Source organism: Arvicola amphibius, chromosome 6, assembly GCF_903992535.2.
Source record: "Arvicola amphibius chromosome 6, mArvAmp1.2, whole genome shotgun sequence".
NCBI lineage: Eukaryota > Metazoa > Chordata > Mammalia > Rodentia > Cricetidae > Arvicola > Arvicola amphibius.
In genome coordinates, this window is record NC_052052.2 from 103,460,198 (window position 1) to 103,485,458 (window position 25,261).

At 38.7% G+C, this 25,261-nt stretch overlaps 1 protein-coding gene across 4 annotated transcripts in view; it reads right to left on the reverse strand.

The window, feature by feature from the left end:
• Positions 1–25,261, reverse strand: part of Celf2 (CUGBP Elav-like family member 2) — a 526,057-nt gene that overhangs the window by 393,702 nt on the left and 107,094 nt on the right. For all 4 annotated transcript variants that reach the window (XM_038332725.1, XM_038332722.1, XM_038332724.1 and 1 more), the window contains exon 2: positions 15,210–15,245. In XM_038332725.1, coding sequence (XP_038188653.1) covers positions 15,210–15,245 — 36 coding nt within the window. The remainder of the gene's footprint in view (positions 1–15,209; positions 15,246–25,261) is intronic.

The window sequence follows — 25,261 nt, forward strand, 5'->3', positions numbered from 1 at the left end:
AACTAACAAGCTGGTTAGTTCAGAGAACAGTCATGAAATGAGAACATTTGTGCAATTATATTGCTATGTTGTCTTTGGATCCCTTAATGTTAAAATGTGGTCATTGTTCCAAAGATGCTAACAATTTTCTTCCCCTTTCCCCTCTGATAGCCTTGTAGCTTCCTGTTAAGAATATAAGAATCTTTGGAGTCACAGTGTGGTAAGAATTTCAGAAAAGCCCTGCTGGCTCCGTCTGGCTTTCTAGTGCTTAGTGCTTTTTATGGAGTTTCATTTGTTTTGTTTTGTTTTAATTATAAAATGTGACCATTTTTTGTTACTGCTAGAAACAGGAACACAGTTTTCTCACCTCACGTGTGTCCCTGTCTAACACAGAATGGCCACACACAGTAACAAACAGAACTAAGGACCCTTAGAATACCAGGACCTCCGGATGAGATTCTGTAAGCCATTAATCACTCTGGGACCTCCTTTCCCTTACCACTGTCTCTAAGCCATTTGAAACTCCTGCCAAACAAACTATACACTTAAAAAGTTTGGGTAAGCCTGGAGCTAGATGGCAAAGCTGGCGACAAAAGCATGCGAAACTTGGGCTTCAATTTAGTCTGATATAAAAGAAAGTCTTGCATCATGGAAGTTGAACTTAGGGCTTTCTCAACTGAAAACTTTCAACTGCCAAAGGTGCAGGCAAGAATCAAGAAGAGATGAAACCCCAGGCGTGATGAAATAAACCAAGGTCGTGCAGGCCAAGCTGGACAAGGCCAATCAAGAACACACAGGGCACACAACCCTGTTGCGAGGAATTTCCTCTAACAGCATCACATACAGAACTTCCCATCTGTGTCAGGAAAAGGATAGTCATTGAGCTGTCCCAACAGTCTTTATACCTTTTCCTCTTGGGAAATTGCCAGAATGAATTAAGGAGTCATTTGTGTATTACATTATCTCTGCATCAACATTATTTTCAAAGAATCTCTATCTGCTTTGTTTGTTTTATTTTGTTTTAATTTGGCAAGATTTCCTCCATGAGAAGCCAACCATGAATCATTGGAGATTCAGAATGACTTCTTCTCACCTCTCATGTAAACAATGCCCAATACACTTTAATATTAAATGCTCAAGGCTCCCATCTGATACACAGAACTGACCCTAAGCCTCCACCCCTTGACCTAAATTTACCCCAAACTCAATACAAAACAATCCTCTTTAAAGTTCCACATTTCCAACAAGCACTTGCTTTAGACCTCCTGGTTTTGGTTGGAATCTTGGGAATTTCAGGAAATGTTTTCATTAACTCCTGAGCTTAAGTAGGTAAAGCTAATTTGTTTTTATTTTTCCAATATTTTTAGTAATTCATTGCTTTTTTTATTTCTACAGTGATCTGTTCATTCATTAATTCTCTTTACCCGAACTATTTAGGAAAAACAATTGTATCTCTAGTTTAGTCATGAGTCTGATGCATGTTTGAGTCCTTCCTTCCCCTGTGCTTGGGACCTGTGATAGTTCTGAAAGATAGTAAAAGCTGTAGGATGGACTATATATAGTTCCCTAGGAGCTCACAGCCTGGTGACACTTCCCTCAGTGATAGTCATTGCAGGACACCCACACATTAACCTTGTTTGTAAATTTATTGAATCCCATCCTTTTCTTACTGAAATGTTGCTTGTGGCCTACTGTTGGGGAAAGCTACTTGTTCACAAATCTTGGTGGCCAGGAAATGAAGAAGCAACCTCCCCCAACAGATTGGCGCTCCAACATGTGCCAGCTAAATCCACATAAAACCTGAGAGAGCTTAAAAAGGAATTCTAGACATAAAAGAACAGAGTTAAGCATGGCTTTTGGGTAGCAGCATTTTCTCAGGTGGGTTCTGTTTGCTAGAAACAAGCAGAGACATGATTCTTTTAAGAGAAGGCTTCCTGACTCAGTGGTAGCAGCAAAAACTGCACAGCTCCTTTAAGGTTTCCTGGTTCACCAGCACAAATGGCTCTGACTCTTTTGGGAGGTCCTGCTATGAAGCATTTAGATGGGGTCTGTGAGCAGAGTGCTACAACTTGCTTAATGGCAACATAGACCAACTGTGTGCCTAAACATGAGGCAATGTACATGGCTCTCAGAGCCAGCAAACATGCTTCTGCCATGTTGTACTGGATGGAACAAGCAGGCAGAGCCATTTTGGCCCCAGCCATGCCTGCTCAGCATTTTTTAAAAGTGCTTCTGGTCAGAAAATAATTACAGATACATATGTAATAAGGACTAATCCATATGGAAAGATCTCTAAATGGGTCACAGTGTTGGGTAAATGTACATAGACTTGGGAGACATAAGAAAAAGAATATAGAGAGTTATAAAAAGAAATTGTTTTTTTAAAAATAAAACAAAGTCTTTAAAGAGACAGAATACAGACAGACATAGGTTCAAAGGAGTAAATAAAAATAAGCCATGTGAAGATGGAATATATACAGAGCACTTGAATTATTATACTATTGTGTTTTCTTTAAATTTTTTGACTGCAGAGAGACATTTGATTCTGGGGAGTGCTAAGCTAAACCAACATATATATTTTAGAGGTATCTTGACTTCAGAATTTGGGTTCAATGATTCATTGCATTGGAAAAGAGGTTCTTCTTTTGTTTCTACAGAGGATGAGAACCTATGGATTTCTTCCAGACTAATATGATTTAATGGATCAAGACCCCCCAAAAGGTCACTGTGCACACCCCCAAAATTACATTGCTCAACAAAAAACAGGAAGCATTTTGGAGAGAACTATGCCCAAATTCCCTAAATGATTGTTTATAAATGTTTGCTTACATTTAAAGGGGGATATGTTATAGAGATCAATACTTTGCATTGGTACAGATCTTAGTCTATTGATACAAATTTTAGGTCAATTTTGTTATATGGATATTTCTACTCTTGATTAAGGTATTGTGTTTGTAAAGCTCATTTAAAAATGCAATGTATAATTAGAAAATATAGGTTAATAGATAATCATCTATAATAGTCAAGCTTGTAGTCATTTTATTTAGGTTTTCTAGGTTTATAGAGAAATATTTCAGTTATGTATTCTTCAAATCTTGTAGAGACCTTCAGAATATGGCATTTCAAATGTTTTAAGAATCTGGGACTTATCATAACAATGAGACACACAAATCTACTTCAAGTAGGAAGATAGGCATTGAAGAGGCTCTCTATGGAGCTTGTTAGCCATTTGGGCAAGAAACTGCTCTTGTCTGGATTGCTGTATGGTATGTTGTGTGAACTAGACATGCAGGATCCACAGAGTAATTACTGCTGAACTTGCCTAAAGTTGAGAACGTTCTTCAGGGTTTCTACTTCACAAAATGTTTCTGCAAGACATTCTGAAGGACATAGAAGAAAGTGACTGACAAACTGCCAATATAGGCAGGACTGTCTTTGAAATTTCCTGCTTCATGGAAAAGTCTGCCAGATAATAATGGGTCAGTAAGCTTAAGATGGGTGTCTACAACATTACAAAAAATCTTTGAGTGACTGTCCAGGCAGTGAGATGTCTCTTTCAATTCTAGAGTTTTGTAAGTTGTTTACAATGTACTTCTTGTTTACTTAGGTAATATTATACCCTTCTGGAGTCTTTGATGGAGCTGAAGAGTAGATAGTTATAGTTTTTCTTAGTTATGATAAAAGATAGAGTAGATATAAATATTGTAACTATAATTCTTGCTTGATAACTGCTTTGTCATATGTAATTCTACTATGTTAAAGTTAAAACCTTCCTTTTTATTTAAACAGAAAAGGGGAAATGGTATAGGAGGTCTTTCTGTATACTTGTTGCTTCTATTGGTTAATGAATAAAGAAGCTACTTTTGGCCAGTGACTTAACAGAAAAGAACTAAGCAGGAAAACTAAACTGGATACTATGAGAAAGGGGGCAGATTCAGGGAGAAGCCATGTAACCCCACCGGAGACAGACATCAGATGGAATTTTACCTGGTAAGCCACAGCCATGTGGTGATACACAGCTTAATGGAGATGGGTTAGTTTAGGATATGAGAGTTAGCCAGAAATATGCTTAAACTATTGGCCAAACAGTATTACAAATAATATAGTTTCTGATGATTATTTCATGGCATGGGTAGCCGGGAATGAACAAACAGCCTTCTACTAAAGCCTACTAACAACAAAAACAAGCAAATCAAAAGCATATTTCTTCAGTGATTCTAAAGCCTTCACCTATTTCTCCACTCTTGTATTTCATTATTCTCTCAAAAAGCCACCTAGGTAGAAGTAGCTGGGGAGTCTGCATCTCAGAACACTCCACTTTCCAGGTTTTTTGCATTGCTTTAATTGAAAAACAAAAAGCATATAATTTACACCACGGAACACATTCTAATATATGTATGCACTGAAAATTAAGTAAATAAGTTAGATACATATCATTACCTTTAGTATTTTATGAGATCATTTAAAATTTACTCTCTTAGCAAACTTCAAATGTGTTGCATTATTACTAACTGTAGCCACCATGCTGTACAAGTACAATTTTCAGATATCCCCAAAGTCATTCTTTCTTATTTGACTCTGTAACCTTCAACCAACCTCCTCCTGTCCCATTCAACTCCCAGCCTCTAGCCATTGTAATCACCATCATTCTCTCTCTCATGAGTTCATATTTTTAGTCGAATATTTTGACTCTTAAACACAAGATCATTTTACCTTGCATCTTCTGTAGCCAGATCACATAATTTCCTTACTCAAATGGGTATTCATGGTATAACAGGAAATCATGACATTGCTAATGTCAGCACATTCGTTTAACTTCTTCCTTATTTATTATGCAGATCAACATCTTCATTATTCATTCAATAGTTTTGTTTCTGAATTGGGAACTCTGCACAGAAGCCTAATTAGGGAACGTCTTCCTTTTCCTTTGGAAGGAGGTTTTGGTGTTCTATAATATATCAAGGGCCACTGGCTGTCACCATACTGTGGATGTTGGCCTGGCTTATGCAAGTCTGGTATAGAAGAAGGAGGGTCCCACATGCTGTATATGTAGGAAAGCAGGACTTCACTTATTCATTGGAAAGTCATGTTCTCAGTTCACATTTCTCTTTAGCATTTTTGTGTAGCTCAACATGACTCTTCAAAGTTGTACTGTTCCCCTTGAGGGTGTCAGGTATGAGGTGAAGGATGGAGAGAACTGATAGGAAGACTGTGTTTCCATTGGCCACGCCACTGCATCATCTTGATTTCATACAGTGTTTTATGACTTTAATGAAAAGCGAAAATGACTCAGTATGTGTAAACAGGTTAGGCTGTCAATTAAATCTGGGTATTTATCAAAAAGAAGGGAAATGAATAACAGACACATTTACAAAACATAATCTGAAAAGAAAGTTTTATAGGGCCTAAAACTCTTTTGATATCCATGAAAAAACATTACAGATATCAGTATGTACTTGCTTGCTTGACAATGTCAAATATCAATGGGGATAAAAATTTATGATGATATCAAGAACAAGGAACTCAGGAGAGAAGGGAGACTGCTGTGTAATAATCCTCTGTACACTGTGTGAATATGTGTTGTTACAGATATTTTAATAAACAAGCTGACTGGTTAATAGCTGGACAGGATCAAGTGAGGTGGGAAAGTCAAACTGAGAATAATGGGATGAGAAAGGGCAGAGTTGGAGGAGTCACAAGCCAGACAGAGAACAAGTCAGACATACACAATGGGATAGAGGTAAAAGCCATGAGCCTTGGGGCAACACAGAGATTAATAGAAATGGGTTATGTTGTAAGAGCTAGTAACAAGCTTGAGCTATTGGCTGAGCATTTTTAATTTATATTAAGTCTCTGAGTCAGTTATTTGAGAGGTAGCTGCAGGTTATTTGGGAGCAGGCAATCTGGACAGGAAAACTCCATCTACAAGGGATTCTCCAGCCTTTTCATTTTTGGTCAAAGTTGAAAGAACAGCAAAAAGTGAAACTTATCAATAGAGCAGAGAACTTCCCTCAAGTGATTGTGCCAAAGGACTGCAGTCAGCAGTTAATTTTATCTTGGCAATGTCTTGATTTTGCTTTTGTGTTTTGAGATAGGGTTTCTCTGTAGCTTTGGAGCCTTTCTTGGAACTAACTGTTATAGAGCAGGCTGGCCTCGAACTCACAGAGATCTACCTGCCTCTGCCTCCTGAGTACTGGGACTAAAGGTGTGCACTACCACTGCCTGGCTTTGGCAGTATCTCTTTAAGCACAGAAGAAAACCAAGTGACCAAAAGCTGTGAAACAAAGTTATCCATTTGAGATGCTGCAATGGTTCTAAGGGTTCCCAGGCTAGGAATTCATTCTCCTGTAAAGACTCCTTTGCCTGAGTACTCTCTCTCTTTCCTTCTCTCTCCCTCCTCTGTATGTCTGTCTCTGTCTCTGTCTCTCTCTGTCTCCCTCTCTCTCGTGTGTGTGCATGCACGTGTGTCTTTAATCCTCTAAGGAAATGCAACTTTTACATAGCAAATAAGAAATTTCAATTGTAAAATTATATCTTAAACAGAAACCAGTTTCTACTCCTTTGCTCTATAAACTCTGAAGATGTGAATGCTTCCACAAACAGACTCCAATTCTCTACAGTGATAAACTCAGGAAATGGCAGGTTTTATCTTAAAAAGAGTTCAATTGCTACACAAAAGCACTCATCCACAAATAATAGAATTCTCAAATTGGGATAAGTGTGCTTTTAAGAATTTTTATTTTCAACGTTTATTTCAGATAACACTTATGGATCAGGTAACAGAGCACTGAATTATGGAACAGATAGGAAAATCCTAAAAGGGAAAAAAATTAGGGCAGGTCTTTATTAAAATTTAAAGTATGTCTTTGCTAGATTCTTATAAAGAGCCAAATAGGGTATCGAAATCTCTGGAGATCACCAGTATAATTTCTTTATCATGTTCCATTTAAAATTTAATTATGCAGTCTACAACAAAAAGAACCTGATCAGTCTAAATAGGTCAGGCAGTGAGTAACTTAATGATATTCTGAAGTTTTCCTTGTAAGGAGTCTTCTTCTAATAGTGTGTTACACATCAGAACGCCGCATTATAGAACAAGTGTAATTTAATCCCGTCACTACACTCTTAAAAATATCTATAAAGAATGAAATGTTTTGATTTAGGTACTTTGGAGAATTAATGAAAACCATGTTCTGGATAGTGCTGCCTGTGATTGATGAGACATTTGCATATTCAGGTGCTCCTCAACCTATGGTAAAGCTGCCTCCTCATCAGCTCATCACAAGTTCAAAATATCCTAAATGGAAACTACATCTCACCTATTAAATACTATAGTCTTTTCCACCTTATCTTAGGCATGCTCATAACCCGTATAAGAGCCTATGGTTGGGCAGCCATCTGACACAAAGCCCTTTTATAATAAAGTGTACACTGTCTCATGTAAAGTACTGGAAAACACTGGCCACGCAGAGCACATAGGGCATCAACTGTGTCCCATGGTTGCATGACTGATTGTGAACTGTGGATCCCTGTTATTATACACATGAGCAAAGAATAGTAGAACCAGGATCTCTAACCTGGGAAAGAGAAAATTCAAAATTTAAAGTATGGTTTCTACTGAGTGGATAGCACTCTTGTGACATTTTAGGTTGAATCATAGTAAGGTAGGACTTATTGTTTTCATGTATTATAACAAAGTCAAGTGGCTACGTATGCACACACATATACCCCCCCCATTGCATAATTTAATGCTTGGAATACTTTGTTTTGTCCTATTGTTATTATTTGTGAGTATGTGTGTGCATGAGCATCTACAGATGCGTGTGTGGGCATGTGGAGGCCCAAGGTTGATATATTTTCTCTTTATTTATTGATGTCACATCACTTAATTGAACCCTGAGCTTGCATACTGGATGGCTTACCCTCCTGGCCGTCTCCTGGCACCCCACCTCTGCTTCTCCATGCTATAAGTAGCAGCCACATCTGCCTGGCTTCTCTGTGGACTCTTGTGATCCAAACTCCAGGGCTCCTCTTACACAGCTAGTGCTTTACCCCTGAGCCATATCCCCAGCCCTTGGCAAACTTGGTTTTAAATCGCCAAACATATCATTAATAATTAGAAATCTAGGCACTGAAAAGTGAAATCTGGATTAGTGATTTATACATATTCACTTGCTCTCTCTCCCTCAAGCTTCACCTAATATTCTACATTAATTCCCTTATTATGATAATAAAGGAAACACTGCGTAAACATTTTAAATGTATCATACCACTTATTTCTCAGAAACCCTGTTCTCTTACTGTCTCCTTTACAGATGAAGGAAAACAAGGCATTGTGAAGTGAAGGGACGCACACAAGTTCACAGAACTAAATGGCTGGGCAGGGACATTAATAAAAGTTCGAGTTTGGATCCAGAGTACAGATGCTGAACTATTTTGCTGGGCAGCTTCTTATAATGCAGTATGCTGCCATCCCCTACATAGCAACACTACTCAAGTGTTAGAAAAAAGAAAGCAATTAGCTAAAGCTGGCCTGGAATGAACCACAGTATTAACTATCATGTATCCATCACTGGCTGTGTGCCAGGTACTTAGCTAACTACTTTTCATGGATCATCTCCTTGTAGTGACTCTATGAGATGAATATTAGAAGTTTTCCAAATTTATAAATGAGAAGAGGTAGACACATTAAATTCACATAATAGGGAAATAGCAGATAGAGAATTCAAGTTTATCGAGCTTCATGCCTGGTCTTACAGACTCTATACTGACAAACACTCAACAGTAACTACTCTAGACAGTGTATTAACAGCCCAGCCAAATAAATGCAACTCTTTGGGGGCTAAAAATTATAAAACATTGAGCATAGTGGGAAGAGTGAAGGAAGGCAGAAATCACACACCTCTTCCAACACTGGAGATTGTTCTGGTCCCATACCCCTACATTATCAATTCATACATTTATTCATTCATTCAAATACCTATTAATTAATTCAAATATCGACTTAGACAGTCAACACTTATGCAAATATTCCGTGCCTACTATGTTCCAGATAGTACTAAGCATTGGGGCTAAACCTTGAATAATAACGGGTTATCAATATATTTTTTATTTAGTATAAAATGTATAAATGTCTCCTGGAAAATGACATGCATTTTATCACTAGGAACTTTAGAAATAATAGAAAGAATGTAAAAGTGTCCAGGGCAAAGAAAATCTTATTGAAAAAAAATTTCTCCCATGCTGTGTCAAGGAAAGGGGTCAGGAAACCTTTCCATACAGTGAACATGAAATATTTTTTGCATTGCCATGCTATGCTTTTCCTACTCCAATGAATCAACTCTGACACTACATTGCAAAATCAGGCTTAGATTATATATCAACAAATGATACATCTTTATCCAGTGAGTATTTGTTTATAGGTACAGGCATTGGGCTAGATTTTGCTTGTGACTATAACTTGTCCCTAACCCCCCAAATGAGTGGGAGATCATCTGTGAGAAGAGAACAAGAAATGGGGAGATAACAGAGCACGTGGGAGAAGAAAGAAGAACAGATTGCAGACTAGGTCTCACTTTTGTTATTCTTGCTTTTACTTCTAAAAATGGGGGCTTACATAGTCATTGAACAACTATTTTTTGATTGCCACTTCTGTTCTGCGTCTGGCAAAAGGTGTAACAAATTGGGCAGGAGATGAGGATATTGTTCTGGGTCTGAGTAGGAAGACAGCCCCTCATGACCATGGACAGACACAAAGATAATAGCAATCGCTGCACAGACAACACATGATGGCAATGGGACGGTGTGTACATGTGTCTTACAAGGAACTGCTAAGTACAGGGTGCTCAGGAGAGGGTTCTCTGAGGAAGGAAGGGTGAATCAAAGCCAGTGGTCCAGAAAAAATGGAAATGGAGAAAGAGAAGAGGGAGGCAAGCATTTGCAGTGGCAGAACAGTGAGCTAATCCACGGAAGTCAGTGATCAGTTTGCTTTTTCTTTCTGTAGTCCAGGGTCCCCCAACCAGCCAGGATCATGTCCACAATTATGACTTCTCCCATTGCTCTCAGAGGCTAACTTTAACCTAGACCCTCCCTCACAAGTGTGCCTGAGGCTTGCCTTCTAGTTTGTACTAACTATTGCAGGTGCTTCTTCTCTCTTCTACACACTGTGTAGAAGGGCAGTGTGTCTAGCACTGGGGTCATCTCTATCTTCCTGACTAGATTAAAACACCAGAGAGAAGAAGTGGTGTTTTATCTCTGTCCTTCCACAACGCCTACTCTTGGCATATACCTGGCACTCACCATAGCTTTGTTAAATTAGTGAATAAATAATGAAACGCATCAATATGGAGCGACAATAAATGCAAGACCCAGGATAGTAGAGGAATCTCCTGTTTTCTGGGCTTTATGAAAAAAGAAGGAAGAAGTGTGTGTCTATCAGCTTTTTACTGAATAAGAAGTTGACCTGGAAGAACAAATGTATTTATCCACTACTTTCTAAGGATCTCCAGGGAGATAGAATTTTGTATTGAGGACAATGAGAAATATAAGTTTGTGTTAGCTACCAAAGCTTCCACAGAGAACTAAAGCCCTGACCTTAAACCCTCTAGAGCCACAAATAGCAACTTGAGCCACGCGAGCTTATCTTAATTCCCTTTCCTTACACCTTTCTTCCTTGTTGCTTTCTTACCAGGCACATCCATGACATAAATATGGCTGATGAAAAATGGTATAGTCCATTTCAAACCCCAGAAAACAAAGCTCTACACATAATGTAGGTGTTCCAGGGTCAGTACTCCACATGTAAAACTACAAGGAATGACTTTGATCTGACAGTACCAGAGAAGCAATTTTATTGCCTTGGTAGAGACTCTCAAAGACTAATGCAATGCTCATTCCTTGTAAATTAGGAACTGGTGTTTTATTCCTTATATGCATTCTTCTTGTCTTATGAGGAGGGCTATGCTCTGATAAATACATAAACTGAAAATACCATTAAATCAAAAAGTATATGATGCACCTAATATATTGAATTCCTTATTCTGTAGTACAAGTCACCCACAGAGTGGTTGTCATTTCCTCCTGGGATCAAGGGGGCTGACCCCGAAATTAGAAATCAGTATGGAAAGTGTCATGTTGCCGATGGCTAGTCTCAGAAATGTCCCAAGCCCCAACATAATGTCTAATGTGGTGTATGGAGACTTACTGTTTAGGCCAATGCCCTGATTTTTCTTTGGGAGCCAAGTAGTGAAACTGAGAGAAGAGAATGCTGGGAATTGCAAGATCTAGGGACATCATGGTGATACTATTTTCCCACCATCATAGAAGATGTAAAGGAAAATTATTAAGGTGCTGTATTTGAATGCAACATGAAATATTAAATATTTCTTTCCTAAAGCTAATCTTTAGCTCTGACTCCTGTTGATTGATGCATAAATCCAGTCGCAGGTAGCAGCTGGTTCCCATGCCTAATTATTTTAAGTTTCGCTGGCTGACACTTCATGTTCTCCGCAGAGTATTCGGAGCTGTAGGTTCTGTGTCTAGGAGCTGGCTCATGAATCTGTCTTGCAGTACTTAAGGTGCTTCTGTGACAATCTAGTAAATCCCTTTCTTTTCCATACTGTTAAGTCTATCACCAGGGACTGTGCCAACAGGGAGTTCATGGGTTTCTCTCTTTCAAAAGCAGCAGTTGACGACCCATGATGATATTAAAGCTTGAGTAGCTGTAAGGCCTGAATATATACATTTACTCTGATATCCAAGATGCATTTTTTTCTTTGTATAGGCACCATTTATATTAAAATCCAGCTTATCATTAATTTAGTGCCTCCACTCCATTGAGCAATTGGGATCTCATCATGATTTCTTTTGAACACATCTACCTAAACTAACCACCCTTCAAAAGAAGAAACAGATTTTGGGAAACATTATTATAAGGGTGGAGAGATGGCTCAGTTGGCAAGGTTCTTGCCTTGCAAGAATGAGGACCTGAAGTAGATTTCCAGAAGTCTTTTTAAAAGTCAGGCATGATGGCATGTACTTGCAATGCCAGCCCTGGCAAAGCAGAGACAGGCAGATCCCTGCGGGAAAGGGGCTAGGGTACCAATGGCCGGTCAGACTAACAAATTTCAACACTTCCAACCAGTGAGACTTCCTTAAAAAGAAGATGTAGCAAAAGAAAATGAAGTAGAAGAAGGAGGAGGAGGAGGAGGAGCAGGAGGAGGAGGAGGAGGAGGAGGAGGAGGAGGAGGAGGAGGAGGAGCAGCAGCAGCAGCAGCAGCAAACCCACAACACAACAACAGAAATGATGACCGTCCTCCCACACCAAACAAACAAACAAACAAAAACCCACAAGGTGGATGAAACATGTAAAATAACACCTGAGTTTGTCCTCTGACTTCTACATACACAGACATACAATTTACCCAATATACAAGAATAATAGACACACACACACACACACCCAAATAAATGGTTGTAATAGAAAAACTGTTTAGATTGTTGAATTGTCTTTTGCTACATGTAAAATAAAAGAAAGAAGTCATGTGTAAGATAAAATTATTGTTTTCACGGTTCAAGGAAGGGAGCAAGCATCCTATTTGCGGGACACTTCAAGACGAGTATTATAGGCAGTTGGTTTAAATGTTTTTTTTAATCTTGACAAGATCATTGGTTTTTAATATTTATAATATAATTACATTGCTTAGAGTGCATGTTGCTCATGTAATCTAATACTTTTCTGGTGGCATATTATTACTAAGCTTTAATTTCAGCAACAGCAAGAATTCAAAAACACATTTAGGTTATCATTAGCAATGGAAAATGGAGCTGTTGCTTGTTCAAGCACCTTGTGTGTGTAACTTGTTTCAACTTCAAAGCATTTTTAGCTTTTGAGATACAATCCATGCTGCATGATTTGTGCATTTGTACAGGGTATTATCAACCTGTGACCAGAGACTTGAAAGTAACACCACGTAAGGCAGTTAAAGGTGAAGTATTTCATATATCCCCAACACACACCAGAACAGCTGTTTAAAGGCTTTTGGGGAAATTTCACGACAGTCAAAGCCAATGAAAACCGAATCATAACGGTGTTATAAAAGGCACTGTCTTCCTTCCTAGCCACCACATATCACTAGCTGGCAGTTGCCTGGATTGCAATTTTCCATTTCTCTTAGATGTCACAGCAAGAGCATGCTTTTATGACTAAAAGGATAAAAAAACTCCAAGTGTCATGTTCCACTAATCATTAGCCGACAAACAAACAAAATAACTACAGATGTCTTGTTCTAAACGGTACCCAGGCATCAGAGGGCTCATTTTCTAGTGACAGGCAGAAGAGATCTGAAGATAGGTGGACAGCTGAACAGGGTTGAAATACCGCTAAGGAGGTGCAAGCAAATGCTCGCCAAAGAAATGGTTTAGACACTAAAGGGAGCGTCATTGTGAACTAATTGCATTATTTTATGTTAATGTGAGAAATGAAATACTAGTCAATGGATATATCCCAAGCTGCCCCTGGAGAAAGCCAGCAGAGCACCTGAGGCTGTATTAGATGCATAACTGAGAAACAACTAACCCTATTTCTCACACTTTCAAACAAGCCTGAAAATGACTTCAAGTTGCAGTTGGAATTGAAGTGCCAATGTGCTGTTGATTTTCAATGTTATTCAACAGTAGAATAACAAAAATTCATGACAAAAAATAAATAGGCTCATTACCAAAATACCACCCAGCAAACAGAAGAAGAGAGCATTCCGTCCCTTGGGTAATAAACCAGCTACAACAGGAGATCATTCCTGGGGAATACATGAATGGCTGCTTGGTATTCACAATAAAGCCCTGGTTAATAGAATTCAGGGAGCTCTGTAGATTTTCAGACATATGAGTAATTTTCATCTGCATGATTACAGCACGGTGTGGGTCTTCTCTGACAATACAGAGGTGGTCCGTGTCTTTGCCGTAATATGAAAGTTTGGAAGTCATTCCTCATTCCATTATTTCAGGATTAACTTCTTCACCACAAACATGAGTAGACACACAGCTCTCCCCCTCTGCAAATGATGGGATGCTCAGCCTTTGATGGCAGACGTTTCCCAAGTGGAAAAGCATTAGGACAAACAAACTCAGCAGTGATACATAACTCAGAACACTCTCAGAGGTTTAACCCTGCAAACAGGCGCACCTTTAGGATGCTTCTTTGAGATGCTCTCCAAAGAATGAAGACACACACTAAACAGTTTTTGGAGGGGGAAGGCAACATCAATCACAATTCAACAAGCAAGTTTTTTTAACACATAAAAAGCAGCTAGACTGCTTCTCTCTTCCAGGCTGTGATAACCCATAGCCTCCCATTTCCTAGTGCTAGTCAGAATCACATTGTTTGTTCCTTGTTCTGTCCTTGAGATTATCTTAATGACCGTTCGATAGTTTCCAAACAATTCCCCCGAGTCATGCTAATTAATTTTCAACTGGTTATTAAGTACCTTCAAATACTAAGCACACATTTCGGTGCTAAGGCTGGATCCTAGATACACAATGCGCAGTACGATAGCTTTTAAAAGATGGCTACCCCATTACTTTCTTTTTTCTCTTTTTCTTATTTGAACCACAAAAAGATTTACAAGGTTCTTTAGGGGAAGCACAGGGTTCTTTTCTAAATCAATTAACCTCTGAATACAATAATAATTGATACATTAAAGAAAAAAGTATCTCAGATTATCAGTTCTTTTGACTCCAATGAAGGAATCAGCACTTTTATGATTTCCATGGCGCATATATATATATATATATATATATATATATCACTGTTATCTATCTATCTATCTATCTATCTATCATCTATCTGTCTATCTATCTACCTATCTATCATCTATCTGTCCATCCATCTATCTATCTATCATCTATCTATCTATCTATCTATCTATCTATCTATCATCTATCTGTCTATCTATCTATCTATCTATCTATCTATCTATCTATCTATCTATCTATCATCAGCTAGCTATCAATATATTTAAAGACATAAAAAGAATGAGAAAGATTTTGAGAAATCATTCTTAGATATTAGCCTTGTTTCTTCTTGATGACATGGCTTCCATGTGACTCAATGTGTCATACATAGTCTCTTAGCACAATAATGAGAAAATGAGAAGCCCACTTAAAGAAGACACAGAATTGTTCTCTGTATGCTTCAAAAATCAGGAGGAAAGTAAGAAAAGACAGTTGCTCACCTTGGTGGACTTCCAGATAATTCTGTGGCAGTCTCTCTGTTAGACAAAAAGAAAACCAGCATGATTAAATTCATTGTGGTAAAAATTAATCATATCATATTATGCCATAAGACAATATGTAAGATGATATGGAACATGCAGTTGATTTATTTCTGCTTAATTTCCATAAACATTTCAATGGCTACTTTCAAAGGAAATTTTACACTTATGTAGCATAACTGCTTCTACTTTTTGTCAGTAGATTTTCACTGTGGTTAAGACACTGCAATTTAAAAATGGACAACATCCAGAAGGAAAAATGGTAAGAAAAAAGTCCCAAACTACCTTTTATATATTTTCAATAAAATAGAGCATGGAAATCTCTTTCTAAGAGTCACTTAAGAGCAGAGGACGTTGGAAATGTTGCTATATGTTCTTGGTTACCTACAGCTTAGAGAGCAGCATGGGCAATACAAAATTCAATTCTTTGAGCAACAGATTACGGCTTCTCTTTTTTTTTTTTTTTAAGTTCTTCCTTATGACGCACTGTGACTTTGGATTGCTGAAGACTGGAGCTATCATAATTCAAATGTGTAAAAGAAACATGAATAACAAAAGGCTGAATAATGTAATAATAAAAACGACCAGACACTAATTTTAAGACTAACTTTCTCCTAACCAACACATTGTGCCTTTCAATCAGAGATTTCTTCTTGTAAACATAAGGGAACAGAGGAAAGTCAGAGCAGAAAGAAGTTTTATGCTGTAATATTTTTAAAGTAAAAGAAGGTGCTGCAAAGATGGCTCAGTGATTAAGGGAATGGACTGCTTGTCCAGTGGATCTGGGCATTATTCCCAGCACCCACATGTTGGCTCACAGCCATGTGTAACTCCAGTCTCAGGGGAGCTGATGCCCTTTTTTGGTCTCCATGGAAAATGTATCTACATGGTGTTCAAAGATACACATAGACAAAACATCCTTACATGTTTTTTTAAAAAAGTAAAGGATGGCTCGACTCTAGACTAAAGTATTGAAGGTATAATTTTCAGAAGCAGCAATTTAATGCTTAATTTAATGTCATGTGATCTTTTAAGGACTCATTCAAGATATTTACACATATTAAAAAAAATCAACGATTTTACACACCACAAATGTGGCTCACAATCACCCATTCGTTTTGACTTTCCTAGAACTCATGTTTCAACCTGGTTAGGAGGGTCAACTATTTCCTTTACTCATTCAAGAAGTCTAAATAAAAAACTCCATACTCCAGGAACCTTTCTGGTCCTTGCAGCTTCTAGAACTGCCTTCCTCCTTATATCTACTGTCTGTGGCAGTGTCTGACTACTGCAGGGAAGGGATGATTCTCACAGTGCCATGTTCCCTTCAGAAGAAAAATGAATGATTGTGAGTTCGGCTCTCTTAGAAATGCTCCTTTCTAGCAATCATGTAGTAGTCAGGCCTCTGTTTTCCTTACTGTAACAATAGCTTTCGGGGAGAAAGTTTCCATTCTTTTGGTAAAATTACCCCTGAAGGCATCAGACACTACCATATTGTTGAATCTGTACATGTTCATCTATTTTTTATATGTGTGTTCGTGGGGGTGTATGTGCACGTATGTGTAATTTGGGAGTTTACACATGCCAGAAGATGTTTTTGGGTACCTACTCTATCAATTTCTGCCTTATTCAGTTGAGACAGAATGTATCTCCCCAAAGTATCGTTTGTAAGAGGCTTAGCTCCCACCTGGTAGACTCATGCATTGAGAAATGGCTCGATAATGAGGGCCCTGACGCACTCAGTGCATAATACCTCAATGGGTTTATCATCTGATGGCATTGTTGGGAGGCAGTAACAGTGAAGACGCAGGGACTAGCAGGAGAATAGATCAGGAAGGACTAGTCCCAGGAGGGTGTGCACTGCTCTCATTCCCGGCTCCTTGTGTCTTTGCTCTCCACTTGACCCAAGGGACTGAAAACTTTGAAACCGTGAGTCGAAATAAGTCATTTCTCCTTTGAACCTTTCCCTCCCAGTGGTGAGAAAAGCAGCTAACACAGTGACACAGGATGTTTAGTGGCCTCCCAGTGTTCCATTCATTAAACATCAGAAATATCCACCCATCTTCTACTCTGTTACAACTACCCAAAGTAGCTTCAGACATTGCCGAATGCCCTCCAGGGACAAAACTGCCTTCACTAGTAATGATGCTGACAGAACAAAAGAAATACTCAAGATTCACCTCTGTTTCAAATGCTCATGGGATGAACGGCATTCCCCAGGGCCATGGAAAACATGATGACTGAGCCTTCCCAGACATGCCAGCCTTGTTTTGGCTCCTCCTACTTAAGTTTCCATGCTTACAGAGGGTACTGCTTCCCCTACCCACTGAGAAGAGTAATACCATTATCCAGTTTACACTTAAATGATCACAATGTAGAACCAGTGAAATATAACTGTAAAGAATGTTCTTATTGCTCCAAGAACTAAATTGGATACTTTGGAAAGACAAAACTCAGAATTTAAGAAAAGTTATGTGGGATTAGATATACGGACAATAAAATTCTAAACACTGAGGAAAGGAGGTGAGTCTTATAAGTGTTTTCAAGTTCTTGCTTTTCTAAAAAAAAAAAAAAAAAAAAAAAAACCAAGCAAAAAGCAAAAAAATGAGCTAGAAATTCCAAATAGTGACTTATGGATAGATTTATGTGTACAAGTCAAAATAGAAGCCTATGCATTAGATTTATCTACTCAAAGAAGAGGTACTAGCCCTGCCTTTGCTAGGAAGAAACAAATGCTGGGTAAGAAATGACCTTTATCACATGTCTGAAAAGTCCATTTGGTACCTCAAGGGTTTAAACAGATAAATCAAGCTAGCTGTGGTAGTACAGGCCTGTGATCCCAGAGTTCAAGACCCTGTCTCAAAAACAAACAAGCTGGCCAATCACAACAGAACCATTGTAGGAAGCTGCAGTGATGAGCTACTTAGCATTTTTGAGATCAGCAAATCAGGAAAAGCCCAGACTTCTAAAACAGGTCATTTTTTTTTCAGTTTTAGAGCATTTACTATTGCTAACAAATCATCTCAACTATTTATACATTTCCTTGAATTTATGACTTTTGTAGATAAATTTTTGAGAGATGTAAATTTAGCAGCTGATACTATGCATTATTTCTCCTCCATAGCTCTACTGGGGGAATGTAAAGTGTTATAGACACCATGAGTTTTGCTGTGGACTATAGAAGTTCAATGCCTGTCACTAGTAGAGTATCATCATCTCCTTTCTCTTACAGTTACTCATCTGACACACTGAGCATTTCATACACAAGTTTCACCAAGGTGAATGTAGATCTGATTCTTCTCTTAAGAGTTTATATCCTAGGAAAGTTAATATGCAATGTGCAAAGTGATACATTTTGTATCATATCTTTCTGATATCCCACTGTTAAAGCTGTCTTAGTTTCATTTCCCATTGCTGTGATAAAAATATCTGACAAAATCAATTTAAGGAAGGAAGGGTATATTTCAGTTTATAGTTGGAGGGTACATCATGGCGGGGAGACCAGGAAAGAACAAGCTTGAGGCTGCTGGTCAAGCTGCATCCCCCACTGGGAAGCAGAGAGCAAAGAATGCTGATGTGAAGTCCAGGGCCCAAGCCTAGGGAATGGTACCTCTCTCCTTTGATTGGTCTTCTCACCTCAACTACCCATTCTAGAGCATCCCTTTCAGGCATTCCCAGAGGCTGACCTCATTTCAATAATCCCTCACAGATGTGCCTGGAGGCCTTGTCTCCTAGAGGTGGCCCCAGATCCTGTCAAATTCAGAGTCAACACAAACTATCACAAAAAGCAAGCTTTTTAAGGTCAGGCATCACATCTCATATACAAATTTGAATACTTGGCTTCTAGGACTCTGAAGACACTAAAACTCCGTGGCTGTACCAGAAGCATGCCATGCTTTCTACTTGGCAGTAACCCAAGTCTCTTCCGCTCATGCGTAGAAATGGCAGTAGTCAGTGCAGTATCTGGAATCGAATCACACCAACTTCCTTTACTTTCTTTTCATTTCCAAGTTACTTTGATTTCTCCGAGAAGGCAAATGTTTAAAACTGAATGACATCAGTAGTGAAAGGAATGACAAAGTTGGAATCGTGGACTCTAAGGAAAAGCACCCTCCCCCGGGCTCAGAAGCAGAGCAAGCTGGGTAGGTGGATGCTCCTGGGCTGTGCAACCTAGGCCATGCCCTTGACCTCAAGAGGCCCTCTGCACATAGGATAGAATAATACGTCTACCTTTTGCTCTGAGGTTATTGATAAACAGGAACAAACAGGAGGGCCCTGTGGAGTTCCAATTTCAACAAGATGGGTAGGGGAATGATGAGAAACAGACACTTTTCAATAGCAGACAGGGGTTGCAGGTGTGTTACACGTTTTTACGGATATTCTGCATTCTTTTAAAGAAAAAAACTTACTGTCAATGTTAAATATGTAGCACTTTAGCAGTGGTGCCAGCCCTTAGCAGCTGTCTGAAGAACCATGCGTCCTCGTGATCTCCCATTCTTGCCTTTTCCTCACCTGTGCAAACAGGTCTGTCTTAGGGTGTGCTGAAGCCAGAGCTCCCCATATATCTCAGCAGCTTGCCTGTTTCTTAAATCAGCTGACAATCATACAGTGGAGGACATGAACCCCCATGTGAATGTGGGCAACGTGATAAATAGGTTTTAGAACTGTGGTGTTTGTCTTCTAAGGGACCTTTGAGTCTTCCAAAAAATACAAGGATTTGCTTTTTTAAAGTAGGAAAATACAGTTCATTGTTATTGCCTATTCTGGTCCTAGACTTTAGTAAGGTTTTAATATTTTAATTAATTAATAGTGAAAGCACGATCATCAAATACACATCTTTCCTTCCCTCCTTCTCCCTTCACTTTTTTGCCTTCTCTTTTTTCCTCCCTCCCTTCCTCCCTTCATTCCTTTTAACATTAATTTCCTTCCTCATTCCTTCTTTCCCCTCCTCAGTTCCTTCTTACTCATTCAACTTGATACAAAGTGAGACCCTTTTAAAATGGATCTGCTTCCAAATAATGGAGGACCAAGAATCTAGCTTAAAGGCATCACTATCAAACTGTACATTGATTTGGGGCAGGTCACTTTTTCTTACAAGGTGACCCTTAGCTCTAGGAAATTGAGAAAAATCTAGACATTCAAGTTTCTTTTCTATTTAGCAAAACCCAGAAACACTTCTTGGCGCTTGTTCTGCTTTCCCTCTGATTATGCATCTATTTTCATTTTCTCTTTATTTTGGTTACGTTTTGAGCTTCCTCAGCTTTCACTCATGTGCCTAAGATGGGTACACATATACATATGCACACCCATAAGCATTTATTACATGGTAAAACCTACTGTTGCGCACACACATACATGTAACTGATCATACATTGTTGTGGAATATTCCTTTACACCATGTGAAGATATATGATTGGTTTAATAAAGAGCTAAATAGTTAGGCAGAAAGAGGTTATGTAGGCTATCTGATTTCAGAGAGGACTTGGGGTAAAAGAAAGGTGGAGTCATAAGCCAGATATGGATGAAGCAGCATGAGCAGCAAGGAGAGATGAGGTAATGAATCATGCGATGGAATGTAGATTAAAATAAATGAGTGAATTTAAGTTATATGAGCTAGTGGGACAAGCCTAAGATAAAGAAAATCTTCCATAATTAATAATAAGTCTCTGTGTTATTATTTGGGAGCTAACAATACAGAAAAATTGCTACATATGGTGCCCAACACGGGGCTTGAATATCCAAGCATCGGGCCTGAGAAAGCTAAGCAAAGTTCTGGACAAGGAGCTGGATGTAGCTTCATAGTCCTGCCCTCTCTCAGGCAGGTGCTGCTCGGTGGCAAACAGAAGAGCAGCTACTGCTTGGTGCCTGCAGGCTGGAGCCAGCTGCCAATGCCATGTGCTAAGCTAAGCAGTCAGAGAATTCTACAGATGCTTGGCAAACTCATGTCCAGACACAAAAAAATGTCTAAAAAGGTACAGTATGTTTAAAAATGTGTTTAGACGCTGAAGAAAGAAAAGAAAATGGGTATAGATAGTCATAGCAAAAATATTTTTTTTAAAAAAATAATAAACGGCCAGGCGGTGGTGGCGCACGCCTTTAATCCCAGCACTCGGGAGGCAGAAGCAGGTGGATCTCTGAGTTCGAGGCCAGCCTGGTCTACAAGAGCTAGTTCCAGGACAGGCTCTAGAGACTACAGGGAAATCCTGTCTTGAAAAAAAAAAAAAACCAAAAAAAAAAATAATAAACGAAAATCCTTAAAGAGAGAGAATAATAATGTAAAAAAGCCATGTCAAGATGGGAAATACACAGGGCATCTGGATCTTGTATGGTGTTTTGCTGACTTTGAATTGTTTAAATGCTAATCAACAGACAGTGACAGCTGCTGAGAGACACATTGTGTTGAGGAAGGGACTGCTGAATACATTGTAGGGGTATCTTGGCTTCAAAATGGAAGTCAGACAATGTGTTACATTTGGGGAGAGGTTATGCTTTTGTTTCTACAGGAAACGAAATGCTATGGATGCCTTCAAAGTAAATCAATCGAGATCAGATTTAACCAGGGGTGGGGATGCTCCTGAGGATCTTGGCTACAGACATAGGATAGAAAGCCAAGAAAGGCTACAGGATAGGTGACATGTAAGCTGATCACTCTGCATGGGAACAGCTCTGAGACTGGATGAGACAGGGTAATTCTTATGCCATGCTTTCATAAATATTACAGTTAGGTTATGCAATCCAAACAAACTTACAAAGTTAGCGGATGCCTTTTACCTGTTCAAACATAAAACAAAGTATTATCTTTAGCTGACTTGTGCCCACTGCACATTCCATACTTGTGTTAATGCAGATATATATGTTATCTTTAAAAGTTTGTGTGTTTTCAGAACAAAAAAGGACCAGATACCAATAAAGACAGGTAAGGTAGCTCAGGTGATCCAACTTCTAAGGATGCCACTGTTACAGTTTCCTCAAAATTCTGTACCCAGAACAATTCCAAGTTACTAGCTGAGATTGTCCAGTCTCACACACTACTCCAGCCAGCACTTCAGAGAAGCCCTACACTTTCCCATTACACAGAGTCTGGATAACAAATGATAAAGCTAGTTCTTCTATGATGTGACCAATTTTCTCAATTTTCTTGGGGTTCCCTAAAGATTTCATCACACACAAAAAACAGGAAGCAGTAGAGAGAACATGATAGTGGTGGAGTGGGTGGTTTGGGTTATTTGATGGGTTATGGATGTTTGTTATTGTTAATGGGGCTTGGTTAAGAGTTACTGTTTGTTACTGAACAAAGGAGATTAGATTTAGGGATCTCACTCTGTAAAGAAAAAAGGGGATATAAAAGTGATACTATAAAAAGGTAGATTATTGAATCTACTTTTGAACTAAAAAATTCAACTACTAGTCTCAAATATTTTATATTTGTATGGATTTGTATATATTGATACAAATTTCAGGTTATTTTGTTATACTGTATATATCTTTCTATTCACATTTAAGGTATTGTACCTATGCAGCTCATTTAAAAATGTAATATAAAGTTTAGACCTTGAAAGCTATTTAGGATAATAAAGAAATACATGTTAAAAGTTAGTCATCTGCAACAATCAAACTTATAGTCATATTATGTATATTTTCAGGTCATATAAAATATATTTCAGACAGATGAGTGATCTTCAAACACTTCAAAGACCTACAGAATATGGCATTTAAACTGTCCTAATATCATAAAGCTTTTCATGGCAGTAAGACATGTCTGCTCCTGGAAGTACCAATTTACTTCAAAAGAGGATGATGAGCAGTGAATAACCTCCATATGGAGTTTGATTAAGAAATATTTTCTCTGAAATTGCCTAATACAAATGAATTGGACATTGTAAATATAATTCTTACCTGATAATGGTTCTTATTGTATATGGTTTTACTATGCTAGAATTAAAACCATTTTTTTATTTAGACAAAAGGGAGAACTATTGTGAGATATTTGATTATACTTTGTAAGGTTATATCATTGTGATTGGTTTAACAAAAAACTAAATGGCTAATAGCCAGGCAGGAGGTATAGGTGGGAATCTGGACAGAGAGAGCTCTGGGAATAAGAAAGGGGGAATTTCTTAGAAAGCAGGACATGCAAGAGGAGAGGAAAAAGCCATGAGCCAGGTGGTAGCATGTATATAAATAGAAAGGGATTAATTTAAGTTACAAGAAGTAATTAGAAACAATCCTAAGCTAAAGCTGAACTTTCATAATTAATAAGAAGTCTCTGGTCATTATTTGGGAGCTGGCTGGACAGAGAAACATTCATTACAATAAATTGCGGTATTTTATTGAATTAACCAAATGCTCATTCAAAGCAGGGGTTTATTCACACAAACCTTGCATAGGACTAATGACATAGGGGTTATTATGAACTATGGGACACTCAAGACAAAAGATGAGATAGGAAAATATTGCGTATTAGTTTTATATTGAGAATAGGAAACAAACCCAGGTATTATGATTGTAAGGCTGACACTTTAAATCATGGTGGTATTGTGCAGCTCAGTATATGGAAGACACAGCATACTCTCTCACTCATGAAATCACATATGACCACATTTATTTTTGGTTATGTGCTATCACAGTGAATAACACGGGTTAGGATGCAGCTCAGTTAGTTGAGTACTGGGAAGGCATATAAGAAGCCTTGATTCTAGGGCCAAGTATCACATAAATCCAGGCATGATGGCACAGGCCTATAACCTGAACTCTCAGAAAGTGAAGGCAGGTATATCAAAAGTTCAAGGGCATCCTCAGTTACACAGAGGTCAGGTTGAGATACCTGAGACTGTCTCATGGAACGCAAACAACAGATTTTACTAATGAAGACTTTCTATTCTAGACAGGAAAGAAAAAGGAAAAACTCAAATATTTATTATAATTTTACATAGCAGATGTCATTAAGAAGAAAGATGTGTGATCAGTAAAAAAAAAAAAAAAGGAAAAGTTGGTGCGGTGGGGGAAGCTACTGCTTTGTATATGGAGGTCCTTATACACCTCTTTGAAGACATAACTCACGGAATATGGGGATGCCTTAAATGCAGCCTTTTCTACCCCATGCTTGCTACCTATGCTAATCTCTTTCCTCTGCGTGAGCCCATTTCCTTCCTTCTTTCAGTGACTCTTCCTTGAGTAACCCCTCACCCCAAGCAGACAGTGGGAGGTATGCCTATTCAGAAACAAACAAAAACCTATAGGTTGATTGGTGTGCACATTCATAATGCTGATAGAGATGATAGGAGAACAGATCTTGTGATGAACTCAGCTAGCCACTTAAGATTCCCCAAGAGATAACTTCACATTGGTAGAGGCGGCCTTGCCAGTCCTCTTCTGAGTGTTAGTGAATGCCCAGTGAGCCAGCTACATTCATAGCCATGCTTCTGGCCTCTGCCTTTCTACAGCTTTGCCAGGGCATGAGGTGGGGTGAGGAGGAACTTTCTATGCCACCTCTTGGCTTAAAAGCAAACAGCTGTGATGTAGTGTCTCTCTTTATGTTACCCACTACACTTTTGGTATTGAACTATCTGATCCATATCCAGTCAGGCTCCCGGTTCTGTCCCATTGAGAGTTCTCATCATGAAAGACTGGACTTCTATCAAATCTCTCAGGACACATGAGGAGCAGGGTGATAGGGTTAGAGCTAGCAGGATGCTATGAGAACAGACAGGCGTGTGCTCAGATGGCCAGAAGGGCCAAGGCCGTTGAGAAAAATGGAATCGAATTCATGTTCTGTCTAGTTTCCTTCTCTTAGCCCCCATTTTCATCTTCAGAGATGCTGTTTAAGATTTTACTTGGTTCAAGACTTATTCATAATATGTTAGTATTCTTTATGTGACATGGCCTAAAATGCCTGCTATTGTCTGTGTCCTTGTGCTCAAGTGCCTTGCAAATCCCATTGCTGGAGGTTTCTCTTCATCAGCACAGCAAAGAGCCCGTCTGGCCTGACCAGTCCACAAGAGAAGCCACTGTTT